Genomic DNA, 15,398 nt, shown 5'->3' with positions numbered 1-15,398 from the left:
CTTTTGCCTGATTTTGGTTCTCTTAAGTAACGAGGAATTTCAAGACACAAAGAGATCTTAGAGGCCAGAGGCCACTCCCGTGCCCCTTTTGTACTAAAACCATTATTACTTTAAAAAAAAAAAAAAGGGGGGGGGGGGGTGGAGCCAAAATGGCCAAATAGGAACAGCTCCAGTCTACAGCTCCCAGCATGAGCGACAAAGACAGATGATTTCTGCATTTCCATTTGAGGTACCGGGTTCATCTCACTAAGGAGTGCCAAACAGTGGGTGCAGGACAGTCAGTGCAGCGCACTGTGCGCAAGCCGAAGCAGGGCGAGGCATTGCGTCACTCGGGAAGCGCAAGGGGTCAGGGAGTTCCCTTTCCTAGTCAAAGAAAGGGGTAACAGACGGCACCTGGCAAATCGGGTCAGTCCCACCCTAATACTGCGCTTTTCCAACGGGCTTGGAAAATGGCACACCAGGAGATTGTGTCCCGCACCTGGCTCGGAGGGTCCTGTGCCCACGGAGTCTCGCTGATTGCTAGCACAGCAGTCTGAGATCAAACTGCAAGGCAGCAGCGAGGCTGGGGGAGGGGCGCCCACCATTGCCCAGGCTTGCTCAGGTAAACAAAGCAGCCAGGAAGCTCGAACTGGGTGGAGCCCACCAAGGCTCAAGGAGGCCTGCCTGCCTCTGTAGGCTCCACTTCTGGGGGCAGGGCACAGACAAAAGGTCAGCAGGAACCTCTGCAGACTTAAATGTCCCTGTCTGACAGCTTTGAAGAGAGTAGTGGTTCTCCCAGCACGCAGCTGGAGATCTGAGAACAGGCAGACTGCCTCCTAAAGTGGGTCCCTGACCTCCTGAGCAGCCTAACTGGGAGGCACCCCCCAGTAGGGACAGACTGACACCTCACTCGGCCAGGTACTCCTCTGAGACAAAAATTCCAGAGGAACTATCAGACAGCTGAATTTGCGGTCTCACAAAAATCCATTGTTCTGCAGCCACCGCTGCTGACACCCAGCCAAACAGGGTCTGGAGTGGACCTCTAGTAAACTCCAACAGACCTGCAGCTGAGGGTCCTGTCTGGTAGAAGGAAAACTAACAAACAGAAAGGACATCCACACCAAAAACCCGTCTGTACATCACCATCATCAAAGACCAAAAGTAGATAAAACCACAAAGATGGGGAAAAAACAGACCAAAAAAACTGGAAACTCTAAAAAGCAGAGCACCTCTCCTCCTCCAAAGGAACGCAGTTCCTCACCAGCAACGGAACAAAGCTGGACGGAAGATGACTTTGACGAGTTGAGAGAAGAAGGCTTCAAACGATCAAACTACTCCGAGCTATGGGAGGAAATTCAAAACAATAGCAAAGAAGTTAAAAACTTTGAAAAAAAATTAGACGAATGGATAACTAGAATAACCAATACAGAGAAGGGCTTAAAGGAGCTGATGGAGCTGAAAGCCAAGTTTTGAGAACTACGCGAAGATTGCAGAAGCCTCGGTAGCCGATGCGAACAACTGGAAGAAAGGGTATCAGTGATGGAAGATGAAATGAATGAAATGAAGCGAGAAGGGAAGTTTAGAGAAAAAAGAATAAAAAGAAATGAACAAAGCCTCCAAGAAATATGGGACTATGTGAAAAGACCAAACCTACCTCTGATTGGTGTACCTGAAAATGACGGGGAGAATGGAACCAAGTGGGAAAACACTGCAAGATATTATCCAGGAGAACTTCCCCAATCTAGCAAGGCAGGCCAACATTCAGATTCAGGAAATACAGAGAATGCCACAAAGACACTCCTCGAGAAGAGCAACTCCAAGACACATAATTGTCAGATTCACCAAAGTGGAAATGAAGGAAAAAATGTTAAGGACAGCCAGAGAGAAAGGTCGGGTTACCCACAAAGGGAAGCCCATCAGACTAACAGCTGATCTCTCAGCAGAAACTCTACAAGCCAGAAGAGAGTGGGGGCCGATATTCAACATTCTTAAAGAAAAGAATTTTCAGCCCAGAATTTCATATCCAGCCAAACTAAGATTCATAAGTGAAGGAGAAATAAAATACTTTACAGACAAGCAAATGCTGAGTGATTTTGTCACCACCAGGCCTGCCCTAAAAGAGCTCCTGAAGGAAGCACTAAACATGGAAAGGAAAAACCAGTACCAGCTGCTGCAAAAACATGCCAAATTGTAAAGACCATCAAGGCTAGGAAGAAACTGCATCAACTAATGAGCAAAATAACCAACTAACATCATAATGACAGGATCAAATTCACACATAACAATATTAACTTTAAATGTAAATGGGCTAAATGCTCCAATTAAAAGACACAGACTGGCAAATTGGATAAAGAGTCAAGACCCATCAGTGTGCTGTATTCAGGAAACCCATCTCACGTGCAGAGACATACATAGACTCAAAATAAAGGGATGGAGGAAGATCTATCAAGCAAATGGAAAACAAAAAAAGGCAGGGGTTGCAATCCTAGTCTCTGATAAAATAGACTTTAAACCAACAAAGATCAAAAGAGACAAAGAAGGCCATTACATAATGGTAAAGGGATCAATTCAACAAGAAGAGCTAACTATCCTAAATATATATGCACCCAACAGAGGAGCACCCACATTCATAAAGCAAGTCCTGAGTGACCTACAAAGGGAATTAAACTCCCACACAATGATAATGGGAGATTTTAACACCCCACTGTCAACATTAGACAGATCAACGAGACAGAAAGTTAACAAGGATATCCAGGAATTGAACTCAGCTCTGCACTAAGTGGACCTAATAGACATCTACAGAACTCTCCACCCCAAATCAACAGAATATACATTTTTTTCAGCACCACACCACACCTATTCCAAAATTGACCACATAGTTGGAAGTAAAGCTCTCCTCAGCAAATGTAAAAGAACAGAAATTATAACAAACTGTCTCTCAGACCACAGTGCAATCAAACTAGAACTCAGGATTCAGAAACTCACTCAAAACTGCTCAACTACATGGAAACTGAACAACCTGCTCCTGAATGACTACTGGGTACATAACGAAATGAAGGCAGAAATAAAGATGTTCTTTGAAACCAACAAGAACAAAGACACAACATACCAGAATCTCTGGGACACATTCAAAGCAGTGTGTAGAGGGAAATTTATAGCACTAAATGCCCACAAGAGAAAGCACTAAAGATCCAAAACTGACACCCTAACATCACAATTAAAAGAACTAGAAAAGCAAGAGCAAACACATTCAAAAGCTAGCAGAAGGCTAGAAATAACTAAAATCAGAGCAGAACTGAAGGAAATAGAGACACAAAAAACCCTTCAAAAAATTAATGAATCCAGGAGCTGGTTTTTTGAAAAGATCAACAAAATTGATAGACCTCTAGCAAGACTAATAAAGAAGAAAAGAGAGAAGAATCAAATAGATGCAATAAAAAATGAAAAAGGGGATATCACCACCAATCCCACAGAAATACAATCTACCATCAGGGAATACTACAAACACCTCTATGCAAATAAACTAGAAAATCTAGAAGAAATGGATAAATTCCTCAACAAATACACCCTCCCAAGACTAAACCAGTAAGAAGTTGAATCTATGAATAGACCAATAACAGGCTCTGAAATTGTGGCAATAATCAATAGCTTACCAACCAAAAAGAGTCCAGGACCTGATGGATTCACAGCTGAATTCTACCAGAGGTACAAGGAGGAACTGGTACCATTCCTTCTGAAACTATTCCAGTCGATAGAAAAAGAGGGAATCCTCCCTAACACATTTTATGAGGCCAGCATCGTCCTGATACCAAAGCCTGGCAGAGACACAACCAAAAAAGAGAATTTCAGACCAATATCCTTAATGAACATTGATGCAAAAATCCTCAGTAAAATACTGGCAAACCGAATCCAGCAGCACACCAAAAAGCTTATACACCATGATGAAGTGGGCTTCATCCCTGGGATGCAAGCCTGGTTCAACATACGCAAATTAATAAATGTAATCCAGCATATAAACAGAACCAAAGACAAAAACCACACGATTATCTCAATAGATGCAGAAAAGGCCTTTGAAAAATTCAACAACACTTCATGCTAAAAACTCTCAATAAATTAGGTATTGATGGGTTGTATCTCAAAATAATAAGAGCTATCTATGACAAACCCACAGCCAATATCATACTGAATGGGCAAAAACTGGAAGCATTCCCTTTGAAAACTGGCACAAGACAGGGATGCCCTCTCTCACCACTCCTATTCAACATAGTGCTGGAAGTTCTGGCCAGGGCAATCAGGCAGGAGAAGGAAATAAAGGGTATTCAATTAGGAAAAGAGGAAGTCAAATTGTCCCTGTTTGCAGATGACATGATTGTATATCTAGAAAACCCGTCTCAGCCCATAATCTCCTTAAGCTGATTAGCAACTTCAGCAAAGTCTCAGGATACAAAATCAATGTACAGAAATCACAAGCATTCTTGTACACCAATCACAGACAAACAGAGAGCCAAATCATGAGTGAACTCCCATTCACAATTGCTTCAAAGAGAATAAAACACCTAGGAATCCAACTTACAAGGGATGTGAAGGACCTTTTCAAGGAGAACTACAAACCACTGCTCAATGAAATAAAAGAGGATACAAACAAATGGAAGAACATTCCATGCTCATGGGTTGGAAGAATCAATATCGTGAAAATGGCCATACTACCCAAGGTAATTTATAGATTCAATGCCATCCCCATCAAGCTACCAATGACTTTCTTCACAGAATTGGAAAAAACTACTTTAAAATTCATATGGAACCAAAAAGGAGCCTGCATTGCCAAGTCAATCCTAAGCCAAAAGAACAAAGCTGGAGGCATCACACTACCTGACTTCAAACTATACTACAAGGCTACAGTAACCAAAACAGCATGGTACTAGTACCAAAACAGAGACATAGATCAATGGAACAGAACAGAGCCCTCAGAAATAATGCCACTTATCTACAACTATCTGATCTTTGACAAACCTGACAAAAACAAGAAATGGGGAAAGGATTCCCTATTTAATAAATGGTGCTGGGAAAACTGGCTAGCCATATGTAGAAAGCTGAAACTGGATCCCTTCCTTACACCTTATACAAAAATTAATTCAAGATGGATTAAAGACTTACATGTTAGACCTAAAGCCATGAAAACCCTAGAAGAAAACCTAGGCAATACCATTGAGGACATAGGCATGGGCAAGGACTTCATGTCTAAAACACCAAAAGCAATGGCAACAAAAGCCAAAATTGACAAATGGGATCTAATTAAACTAAAGAGCTTCTGCACAGCAAAAGAAACTACCATCAGAGTGAACAGGCAACCTACAGAATGGGAGAAAATTTTCGCAACCTACTCATCTGACAAAGGGCTAATATCCAGAATCTACAATGAACTCAAACAAATTTACAAGAAAAAAGCAAACAACCCCATCAAAAAGTGGGTGAAGGATATGAACAGCCACTTCTCAAAAGAAGACATTTATGCAGCCAAAAAACACATGAAAAAATGCTCATCATCACTGGCCATCAGGGAAATGCAAATCAAAACCACAATGAGATACCATCTCACACCAGTTAGAATGGCCATCATTAAAAAGTCAGGAAACAACAGGTGCTGAAGAGGATGTGGAGAAATAGGAACACTTTTACACTGCTGGTGGGACTGTAAACTAGTTCAACCATTGTGGAAGTCGGTGTGGCGATTCCTCAGGGATCTAGAACTAGAAATACCATTTGACCCAGCCATCCCATTACTGGGTATATACCCAAAGGACTATAAATCACGCTGCTATAAAGACACATGCACACATATGTTTATTGTGGCACTATTCACGATAGCAAAGACTTGGAGCCAACCCAAATGTCCAACAACAATAGACTGAATTAAGAAAATGTGGCACATATACACCATGGAATACTATGCAGCCATAAAAAAGGATGAGTTCATGTCCTTTGCAGGGACATGGATGAAGCTGGAAACCATCATTCTCAGTAAACTGTCGCAGGGACAAAAAACCAAACACCGCATGTTCTCACTCATAGGCGGGAGTTGAACAATGAGAACACATGGACACAGGAAGGGGAACATCACACTCCGGGGACTGTTGTGGGGTGGGGGGAGGAGGGAGGGATAGCATTAGGAGATATACCTAATGCTAAATGACGAGTTAGTTAATGGGTGCAGCAAACCAACATGGCACATGGATACATATGTAACAAACCTGCATATTGTGCACATGTACCCTAAAACCTAAAGTATAATATAAAAAATAAAAAACCCAACAGTGTAACAACCAGATATTATTACATGTATGGCAGCCCTCTGCTTATGAGATGTAACTCTTCAAGGTTTTCCCCACAATCAGGAATAGTTTCACAGTGGGGCAGCATTCTGCCCCTTTTATATTCTGAGAGTAGATATGATATGACTGAACCTCAATAGCCAACCTGTTACCTCACATTCATTAGGTCCAATGAATGTCCCCCTTTGTTCTTTAATGATAACGTTAAACATCAAGTTGTTACAATTTTTAAAATATATTTCTCAAAAAGACTTTGCCCAGTCTGGGCAACATAGGAAGACCCGATCTCTACAAAAAGTTTTTAAAAAATTAGCCAGGTGTGGTGGTACATGCCTCCGGTCCCAGCTACTCTGGAGGCTGAGGCAAGAGTCTCGCTTGAGCCCGAGAGGTTGAGGCTGCAGTGAGCCATGATTGCAGTAGTGCACTCCAGCCTGGGTAACAGAATGAGAGCCTATCTCAAAAACAAAAAGTAAAAAACTTTTCAAGTATTACATGTTCAATTTTTCACAATAATGTAAACTATTTCTTTCTCAGAAAAGGTACACACAGATCTTAATGTGACTTACTTGAAAACAGTCAACAGTTACAACTCAGTTATTTTCACTTTTCTCTCCCCAAAGGAGATTTTTTTTTTAACCATTAAAGGTGTGGTTCTTAATATGGTTTCAGGCCTACAAGTGGGAATTTGAACAGCGGTCTCCTAGAACCTTCTCTTGAAAAGTTTTACTTTGCCATGAATTTCTGGTTCTTTAGAAAAACATTGTTCCCTATTACCAATTAATGTTGTTGGCTTCATAAAGGAAATGAGAAATAATAACAAAGTGTTGGAAACTGGAAAGCAAATAAACATTGCAGACTGCTTGAATCCTAAGCCAGCTGAGGGCAAAACCAAGAAGCAACCAGATATACCTAGCAAAACCTGCAGACATTCAGGATTTGGGGATACTAGGAACCTTGGAAGTGGGGGTGGGGTAAAGGTAAAGCCAAAAACAGGAGAGTTTATAAAAAGTTTGTTTAAATGAACAGTTGATCATCAGGTGATGTCCTCTACCCTAGCATAAAACTGGTGCTTTATTCCCTGAAGAGTATAAAACAGAGGGCCTCCGGACTGGGGAGCATTGGGCACAGTTGAGATGTGAATGCAATCTTGGAAACAGATAAAATGAGTGTATGCATACTGAATGCTGAGACGCCCAGTCTTCCTTCCTCACTCAGCTAACAGAATGCTGCCTACCTGCCCTGAACCTCCAAGCAAGAAACTGAAATGCTTTTCTGGGGAACTGACCTGCCCAAAAATAAAGACCTGAAGATTTGACACTGGGTCATCCCCAAGGAAAAAACCCAGCCCATTCATTTTTCAGTAAAGCCCAGAGTCAACAAACCCACAGATCAGAACCTCCAATCAGCTTTTTAGCACCTACTCTCAAATACGAGCAGAGAACAGAGGATCACTAGATACCTGAGTAAAGCCTCTTGCACAAAAGATAAAGCGCAGACAAATAGAGGGGGAAAGATAACTTGAATGAAACAGACTTTCAGAGAAAATAAAACGTTAACAAGAATAAAAACTGATTAATATTCTCAGAGAGATATGAGAAGAAATTACAGTACAGGACATGAACAGAATGATACTTTTTATGAAAGGAACATTCAGGAAACCAAAACGCTCTGAGCAATCAAAATTACAATAGCAGAAATAAAAAAAACAATGTTTAGAAGATAAAGCTGTGTAACCCTCCCAGAAAGAAACCCCCTCCCCCAAAAAAGATGAAGCAATAGGAAATAGAGACAAGATACGAAAATTGGAGAAACAGGTCAAAAAAATTTTAATATAACTGGAAAATGAAATATGGTACAGGCCACATAGGTAATTTTAAAATTTAGCCACAATGGAAAAATTTAAAAATAGGTAAAATTAATTTTGTTGTATATCTGTTTTGTATTTGCACTGAGAAAACATCTCAAATTTGATTAGCCACATTTCAGATGCTCAAAAGGCCACATGTGGCTAGTAGCTATACCATTACTGGGCTATGTAGATCTCAATAACATTTCTTAAAAAAAAAAGAAGGAGGGAAAGGGCAGAGAAGAGAGATACAAACATTTTCAAGGACTGAAGGATTCAGTTTCCAAACTGAATTGGCTCTCAGAAAAGCCCAGCCAAATAGATGAGTTAGATCTCAACCAAGGCCATCATGATATTTCAAACTACTAAGGACTCAGAGAAACCTCTGCAGGCTTCTAAGAGGCAAAAAACAAAATGGGTTACAGTCAAAGGAATAGATACCAATAAAGCTTTAGACTTCTCATCAATACTGGATAAACAATGGATCAATACTTTTTAAAGTATGAGGGAAAAGGCCAGGCGCAGGAGCTCACACCTAAAATTCCAGCACTTTGGGAGGCCAAGACAGGAGGATCCCTTGAGGCCAGGAGTTCGAGACCAGTGTGGGCAATATAGTGAGACCCTGTCTCTACAAAAAAAAGAACTTTTTTTGTTATTATTATTAAAAATTAGCCAGGCTAGGCGCCATGGCTCACGCCTGTAATCCCAGCACTTTGGGAGGCCTAGGCGGGTGGATCACCTGAGGTCAGAAATTCGAGACCAGCCTGGTCAATATGGTGAAACCCCGTCTCTCCTTAAAAAAAAAAAAAAGAAAATTAGTTGGGCGTGGCAGCAGGCACCTGTCATCCCAGCTACTTAGGAGGCTGAGGCAGGAGAATTGCTTGAACCCGGGAGGCAGAGGTTGCAGTGCCGAGATCGCACCACTGCACTCCAGCCTGGGCAATAGAGTGATAGAGTGAGATGCCATCTGAAAAAAAAGAAAATTTAGCCAGGCATCGTGGCATGCACCTGTAGTTCCAGCTACTTGGGAAGATTGCTTGAGGCCAGGAGTTCAAGGCTGCAGTGAGCCATGTTGTGCCTCTACTCCAGCCTGGGCAGCAGAGTGAGACCCCATCTCTAAAGTTAAAAAAAAAAAAAATCTGAAGGCAAAACACCACAAACCTCTAATTCTGTAACTAGCCAAAATACCGACCATATTAGAGGGTAGAAAAAAGGCGTTTTCAAAGACCCAAGTCTCAAAAAATATACCTGCGATGCTCCTTCATTCAAGAAGCTACTAGAGAACGCGCAGAGTAGCAAAATAATGAGGAAACAAAGAATGAGGAAAATGCAAGAAACAAGAAATAGGAGAAAGGCGAAAGGAATCCCTGGATGAAACTGAGCGAGGCCTAGAGACTAAGCAGCCCAGATTAGAGTAGGTCAGAAGGAACCAAGGAAGACTTCATCAAGAACATGCAATTGACAGAGCACCTCATGGGACTGAGTGTGGATTTAGACAACTGGCAGAATTTGGGGTTGAATTAGTAGCAAGTACACAGAAAACTAAGCAAATAGATAAAAGAAAAATATAAAATTATAAATTCTGAATGTTGAGCAAGTTAACTGTATTAAGAGGATGAGAAGGGCATGTAGGTGAAGTGGTGACAAATTATAAAAGAACTAAAGTTCAACTTTCATAGTGTGAAATCAATACTTTTTGTTTGGTTGGTTAGTTGGTTAGTTGGTTTTTTTCTTGAGGTGGGAGTCTCATTCTTTCACCCAGGCTTTAATGCAGTGGCGCAGTCTTGGCTCACTGCACCCTCCACCTCCCAGGTTCAAACAATCCTCCCACCTTGGCCTCCCAAGTAGCTGAGACTACAGGCATGCACCACCATGCCCAGCTAGTTTTTTGTATTTTTAGTAGAGATAGGGTTTCACCATGTTGGCCAGGCTGATCTCGAACTCCTGACCTGAAGTGATCTGCCCACCTCGGTCTCCCAAAGTGCTCGGATTATAGGCATGAGCCACTGCACCCGGCCTCTAATAATAGTTCTGAAAATAAATACAAGAAAGGAGCGATATAGGCATGTTATCTGAAAATAGGAAGGTAAAAAGCAAAATAATCAGGGTTGAACATGGTTGGTTCTGGGTGGAAAAATAGAGGGAAGAAGGGGTCTGCCATTTTCTCTAACAAACTTTGTAAAACTATATCTAAGCCTGAAGTGTACATAATATGTAACTTTTACTTTAAAAGAAACATACTAAATCTAGGTAAATAAAAGGTCTTTACCAGGCCCATGATAATGATTGTCCTTATCGCCTAGCATTGAGTATTGGTTCCGCTGCATGGATGTGGATGGAGATGGTGTACTCTCCATGTATGAGCTGGAGTACTTCTATGAGGAGCAGTGTGAACGGATGGAAGCCATGGGAATTGAGCCCTTGCCATTCCATGATTTACTGTGCCAGATGCTTGACCTAGTGAAGCCAGCCATTGATGGTGAGACCAAGCAATGGGACATTTGCACTGTTCACCTATGTATCAGAATGGGGCAAAGAATCCTAGATTGTCCTAAATTATTTAACATTTCAGAGTCTTGATAGAAGACTTCCCAGGACAGAAGTGTTTAAAGTTTCTCCTTGACTATGAGTGTAGCAACTCTTTTTTTTTTTTTTTGAGATGCAGTCTCGCTTTGTCTGCCAGGCTGGAGTGCAATGGTGTGATCTCGGCTCACTGCAGCCTCTGCCTCCTGGGTTCAAGTGGTTCTCCTGCCTCAGCCTCCCGAGTAGCTGGGACTACAGGCGACTGCCACCACGCCCAGCTAATTTTTGTATTTTTAGTAGAGATGGGGTTTCACCATGTTGGCCAGGCTGGTCTCGAACTCCTGACCTAAGGTGATCCACCCACCTCAGTCTCCCCAAAGTGCTGGGGTTACAGGCGTGAGTCACCATGCCCAGCCTTAGTGTAGCAACTGATGGCAAGTCTGCTATTTAAGAAATAGGGTTTTATACCAGGCACAGTGGTGTGTGCCTGTAGTCCCAGCTCCTAAGGAGGCTGAGAGGAGGATTGCATTATGATTGTTCCTGTGAGTAGCCACTGCACTCCAGCCTAGGCAACACAGCGAGACCCTATCATCTCTTTTTAAAAAAGAAAATGAAAGCGGTGTTTGGGAGATGAAAGAAGACTTTTCCTTAGACACAGAAAGCAGGAAGAGAGGAGAGATGGGGAGGGACTGCTTGATGGGTAGAGTTTCCTTTTGGGGTGATGATATTATTACAGAACTAGATAGTGGTAATGGTTGTACAACATTTTGAGTGTACTAAAAGCCACTGAATTGTGCACTTTAAAATTGTTTAAATGATGAACTTTGTTAGTGAATTTTACCTCAATTTAATAAAAGAAATGGGTTTGAGAAATGATACTCTTGAAAAAAGAAATGGGATTTACATTTTTTTATTCTGAAAATAGGACTTTTATAATAAACATATACCTGTACTTTTAGATGTCAGGGAAAGTTTTTTTCTCTTGCCAAAACAGCTCTTGATGAAATTTACCAGATTTGTTTATTTTTATGTAGGCAAAATAACTCTAAGAGATCTGAAGAGGTGCAGAATGGCTCACATCTTCTATGACACTTTCTTTAATCTGGAGAAATACTTAGACCATGAACAGAGAGATCCCTTTGCGGTCCAGAAGGTAAAAGTATAATTTTAACTTTTATTTGAGGGCTGTGTGTGCTACATATTAAAATGGTCTCTGCATGCTGGAATTTCGGTTAAAGAGGTAACATTTATAACATTTCATTAAAGACTAAAAAGAGACAATAAAGGACCTCTAGAGCACATGTCTCTCCACAGCTGATCGTCAGGTCTAGGTAACCTGCATCTGTGTAAGCACTTTCCACTGAGCAGACTCTATAGCTCATCTACTGATACACACACTGGAAACAAAAGAGTAGTTTTGAAAAAAAAAAAAATTGTCCTTCTATCAATAGGCACATCTGTATTAGAAACTATATTGGCCTTGATTCATTTGTACCATTCATTTCCAGGATTCCATGGTAAGTAGCTTTCCACATCACGGTAAAAACTAGAGTTCTCCATGATAGAAAACCTTCAAATAATATAACGCCTTTTCACATGTTAATGATTGCTGTTCATGGCTATCAGTTTTGAATGCATTCTACATCTGAATAAAGCTGAATATCCTTCCCCAGACACACAAACCTGTGGACCCTCAGAAAACCCTATACATACGATCCATGTTAAAAATAAAAACGTCACCCCTTGTTCTTACCATTCCTCTAAGAAGTAAAAATTATGTGAAGAACAGACTGTTGCAGTTGAGTAACAATAAATTATAAGAATCTTTTGCATTCTCTTTTCTTCTACATGTTCCATAACTGTTTGACCTAAATAGTAGTAAGAATATGATCACCTTCTAAATAAGATAAATAAGAATTTATCGCCTTCCAAAAACAAATATTCTGCAGCTGATCTCAGCATATCAAGTTGCATTATCGCTGGTTTAAAGTCTGTTATGTTTCATTGAATTTAACATGCTCCGTAATTTTATGTTTGTTTCTTTCTGTGTGTGTGTGTGTGTGTGTGTGTGCACGTGTGATGGAGTTTCACTCAGGCTGGAGTGCAATGGTGTGATCTCGGCTCACCGCAACCTCCGCCTCCCGGGTTCAAGTGATTCTCCTGCCTCAATCTCCCGAGTAGCTGGTATTACAGGCATGCACCACCACACCCAGCTAATTTTGTATTTTTAGTAGAGACGAGGTTTCTCCATATTGGTCAGGCTGGTCTCGAACTCCCGACCTTAGGTGATCTGCCCACCTCGGCCTCCCAAAGTGCTGGGATTATAGGCGTGAGCTGGCTGCGCCCAGCCTGTTTTATATTTCTCTAAGCAAAAACAAAACCCCAAACATTGCCAGTTGTAAGCCTATAATGCATTGCAATTTCATAAATGTTAGAAGGATAGAGACGGGGTCTTAAAAGGAATTAAATATAGTAATTAATAGTGGTCATTGTTTAGGAACTTAACATTATTATTGGGATAACTAACTCTAGACCCTAGGGCAATACTAACTCATGTTCAGCTTGGAAAGACATTTTATCTGAAACATAAAATTTCAAGAAAATTCACAAAAGTGTGTGGTCTTTTCCCTCTTCACTTATTTTCTTTGTGTTACCATTTTTACTCTAAAAAATTTACCTTTAAATTTTACTTTTCTTTATAAATGGTATAATTATTGATATTCTGATCTACAAAGAACATTATTAGTCAGTGCTTAATAAATTCTGGGCACTGTGTTGAAGAGATACTAGATATATGGAGATGGCAGAGATACAAGAACAAAAGGTGACAACCAAAGTATCTACATTAGGAAAAAGGAAGTGATACGGACAGAAGGGCCGTTTCCAGGAAGGTATCACAGACAACGTGGTATCTGAGTTGGCTTTTAAAGAACAAAAATTTGCCAGCGAATGGGGGCTTGGGGAAGGTACATTTCAGGCGGGCCTGTGGCAAACCACAAGTCACTCCAGGTGGCTGCTGTGCAAAGTGCCAGAGGAGAGAGGACCAGAGAAATGTCTCTGATTACAAGGCTAAAGAATCTAGACTTACCAGGTGCTATGGCTTGTGCTTGTAATCCCAGCTACTTAGGAAGCTAAGACGGGAGGATCACTTGAGGCCAGGGGTTCGAGACCAGCCTGGGCAACATAGTGAGACCCTGTGACTACAAAAAAATTTAAAAATTAGCAGGGCATGGTGGCATGTCTGCATTCTCAGCTACTTAGTAGGTGGAATGCCTGCAGTCTCAGCTACTCAGTAGGCTGAGACAGGAGAATCACTTGAGCCCAGATTTTGAGGCTAGCAGTAAGCTATTGTTGCACCATTGCACTCCAGACTAGGCAACAGAGTGAGACCCTATCTCTTAAAAAAAGAGTTGGAATCGGCCAGGCACGGTGGCTCATGCCTGTAATCCCAGCACTTTGGGAGGCTGAGGCGGGCAGATAACCTGAGGTCAGGAGTTCAAGACCAGCCTGGCCAACATGGCGAAACCCCGTCTCTACAAAATACAAAAATTAGCTGGACGTGGTGGCACTTGCCTGTAGTCCCAGATACTTGGGAGGCTGAGGCAGGAGAATCGCTTGAACCCAGGAGGCAGAGGCTGCAGTGAGCCGAGATCATGCCACTATACTCCAGCCTGGGTGACAGAGTGAGATTCTATCTCAAAAAAAAAAAGAAAAAAATGGAATCTATACCTAAAAAACCTAGCTGCTAAGCAGTTATAATTTTGCCATTTGAGGTGTAGAAAATTACCTTAGGAGTTTTACCTTAGCACCTCTTTTAAACCTGTTGAAATGAAACATTTTTCAGGTAGGATTTTTTCAGCAGTATACATTTGTGCAATGATCTATCTCCAATTCTTTGTCTTTGATTTTTTTTGTTTCTTGTGGCTGTCTTCTTTCCAATCAATCAGGATGTTGAGAACGATGGGCCTGAGCCCTCAGACTGGGACCGGTTTGCCGCTGAGGAGTATGAGACTCTTGTTGCAGAGGAATCTGCCCAAGCACAATTCCAGGAAGGGTGAGTGAGTTTCCCTATGTCTTGTAGAATTTTTAACAGGAATGCGCATGTCCAGAGTATTAAAACTCCCTTACAAAATCCTTTTCTATTTTTCCCATTTTTGAATAGCATAAAAATGTGATTTAGCCAACTTTAGTTAAATGATTATCTTTTCCAGCAATCTTCACTCATTTCCTAATAGAGTCTTCTCATGTCCATTTCCTTTAATGAGTATCATATTTCACTGGAAACCAAGACCACTGAACAATCAAACTACTGTTTTAGTGATATTGATAAACCCTGTACATAAAGGAGGAGTCTAAAAGAACTAAAGCTCTGGCCGGGCGCGGTGGCTCACGCCTGTAATCCCAGCACTTTGGGAGGCCAAGGCGGGCGGATAACCAGAGGTTGGGAGTTTGAAACCAGCCTGACCAACATGGAGAAACCTTGTCTCTACTAAAATTACAAAAAAATTAGCCGGATATGGTGGCGCATGCCTGTAATCCCAGCTACTTGGAAGGCTGAGGCAGGAGAATCGCTTTTACCCGGGAGGCACAGGTTGCAGTGAGCCGAGATCACACCATTGCACTCTAGCTTGGGCAACAAGAGCAAAACTCCGTCTCCAAAAAAAAAACTAAAGCTCCTTCAATAATAAAGATGATCATGTTTAGAACAAATCTTTATTATA

At 41.4% G+C, this 15,398-nt stretch overlaps 1 protein-coding gene across 6 annotated transcripts in view; it reads left to right on the top strand.

Moving 5' to 3' along the window:
• PPP2R3A (protein phosphatase 2 regulatory subunit B''alpha) overlaps positions 1 to 15,398 on the top strand; it is a 221,423-nt gene that overhangs the window by 139,468 nt on the left and 66,557 nt on the right. For all 6 annotated transcript variants that reach the window (XM_055295334.2, XM_055295333.2, XM_055295337.2 and 3 more), the window contains 3 exons: positions 10,458 to 10,633; positions 11,712 to 11,830; positions 14,625 to 14,731. In XM_055295334.2, coding sequence (XP_055151309.1) covers positions 10,458 to 10,633; positions 11,712 to 11,830; positions 14,625 to 14,731 — 402 coding nt within the window. The remainder of the gene's footprint in view (positions 1 to 10,457; positions 10,634 to 11,711; positions 11,831 to 14,624; positions 14,732 to 15,398) is intronic.

Source organism: Symphalangus syndactylus, chromosome 10, assembly GCF_028878055.3.
Source record: "Symphalangus syndactylus isolate Jambi chromosome 10, NHGRI_mSymSyn1-v2.1_pri, whole genome shotgun sequence".
Lineage (NCBI taxonomy): Eukaryota > Metazoa > Chordata > Mammalia > Primates > Hylobatidae > Symphalangus > Symphalangus syndactylus.
Note: the sequence above shows the minus strand (reverse complement) of the source record. Positions and strands in the feature narration are given on the sequence as shown.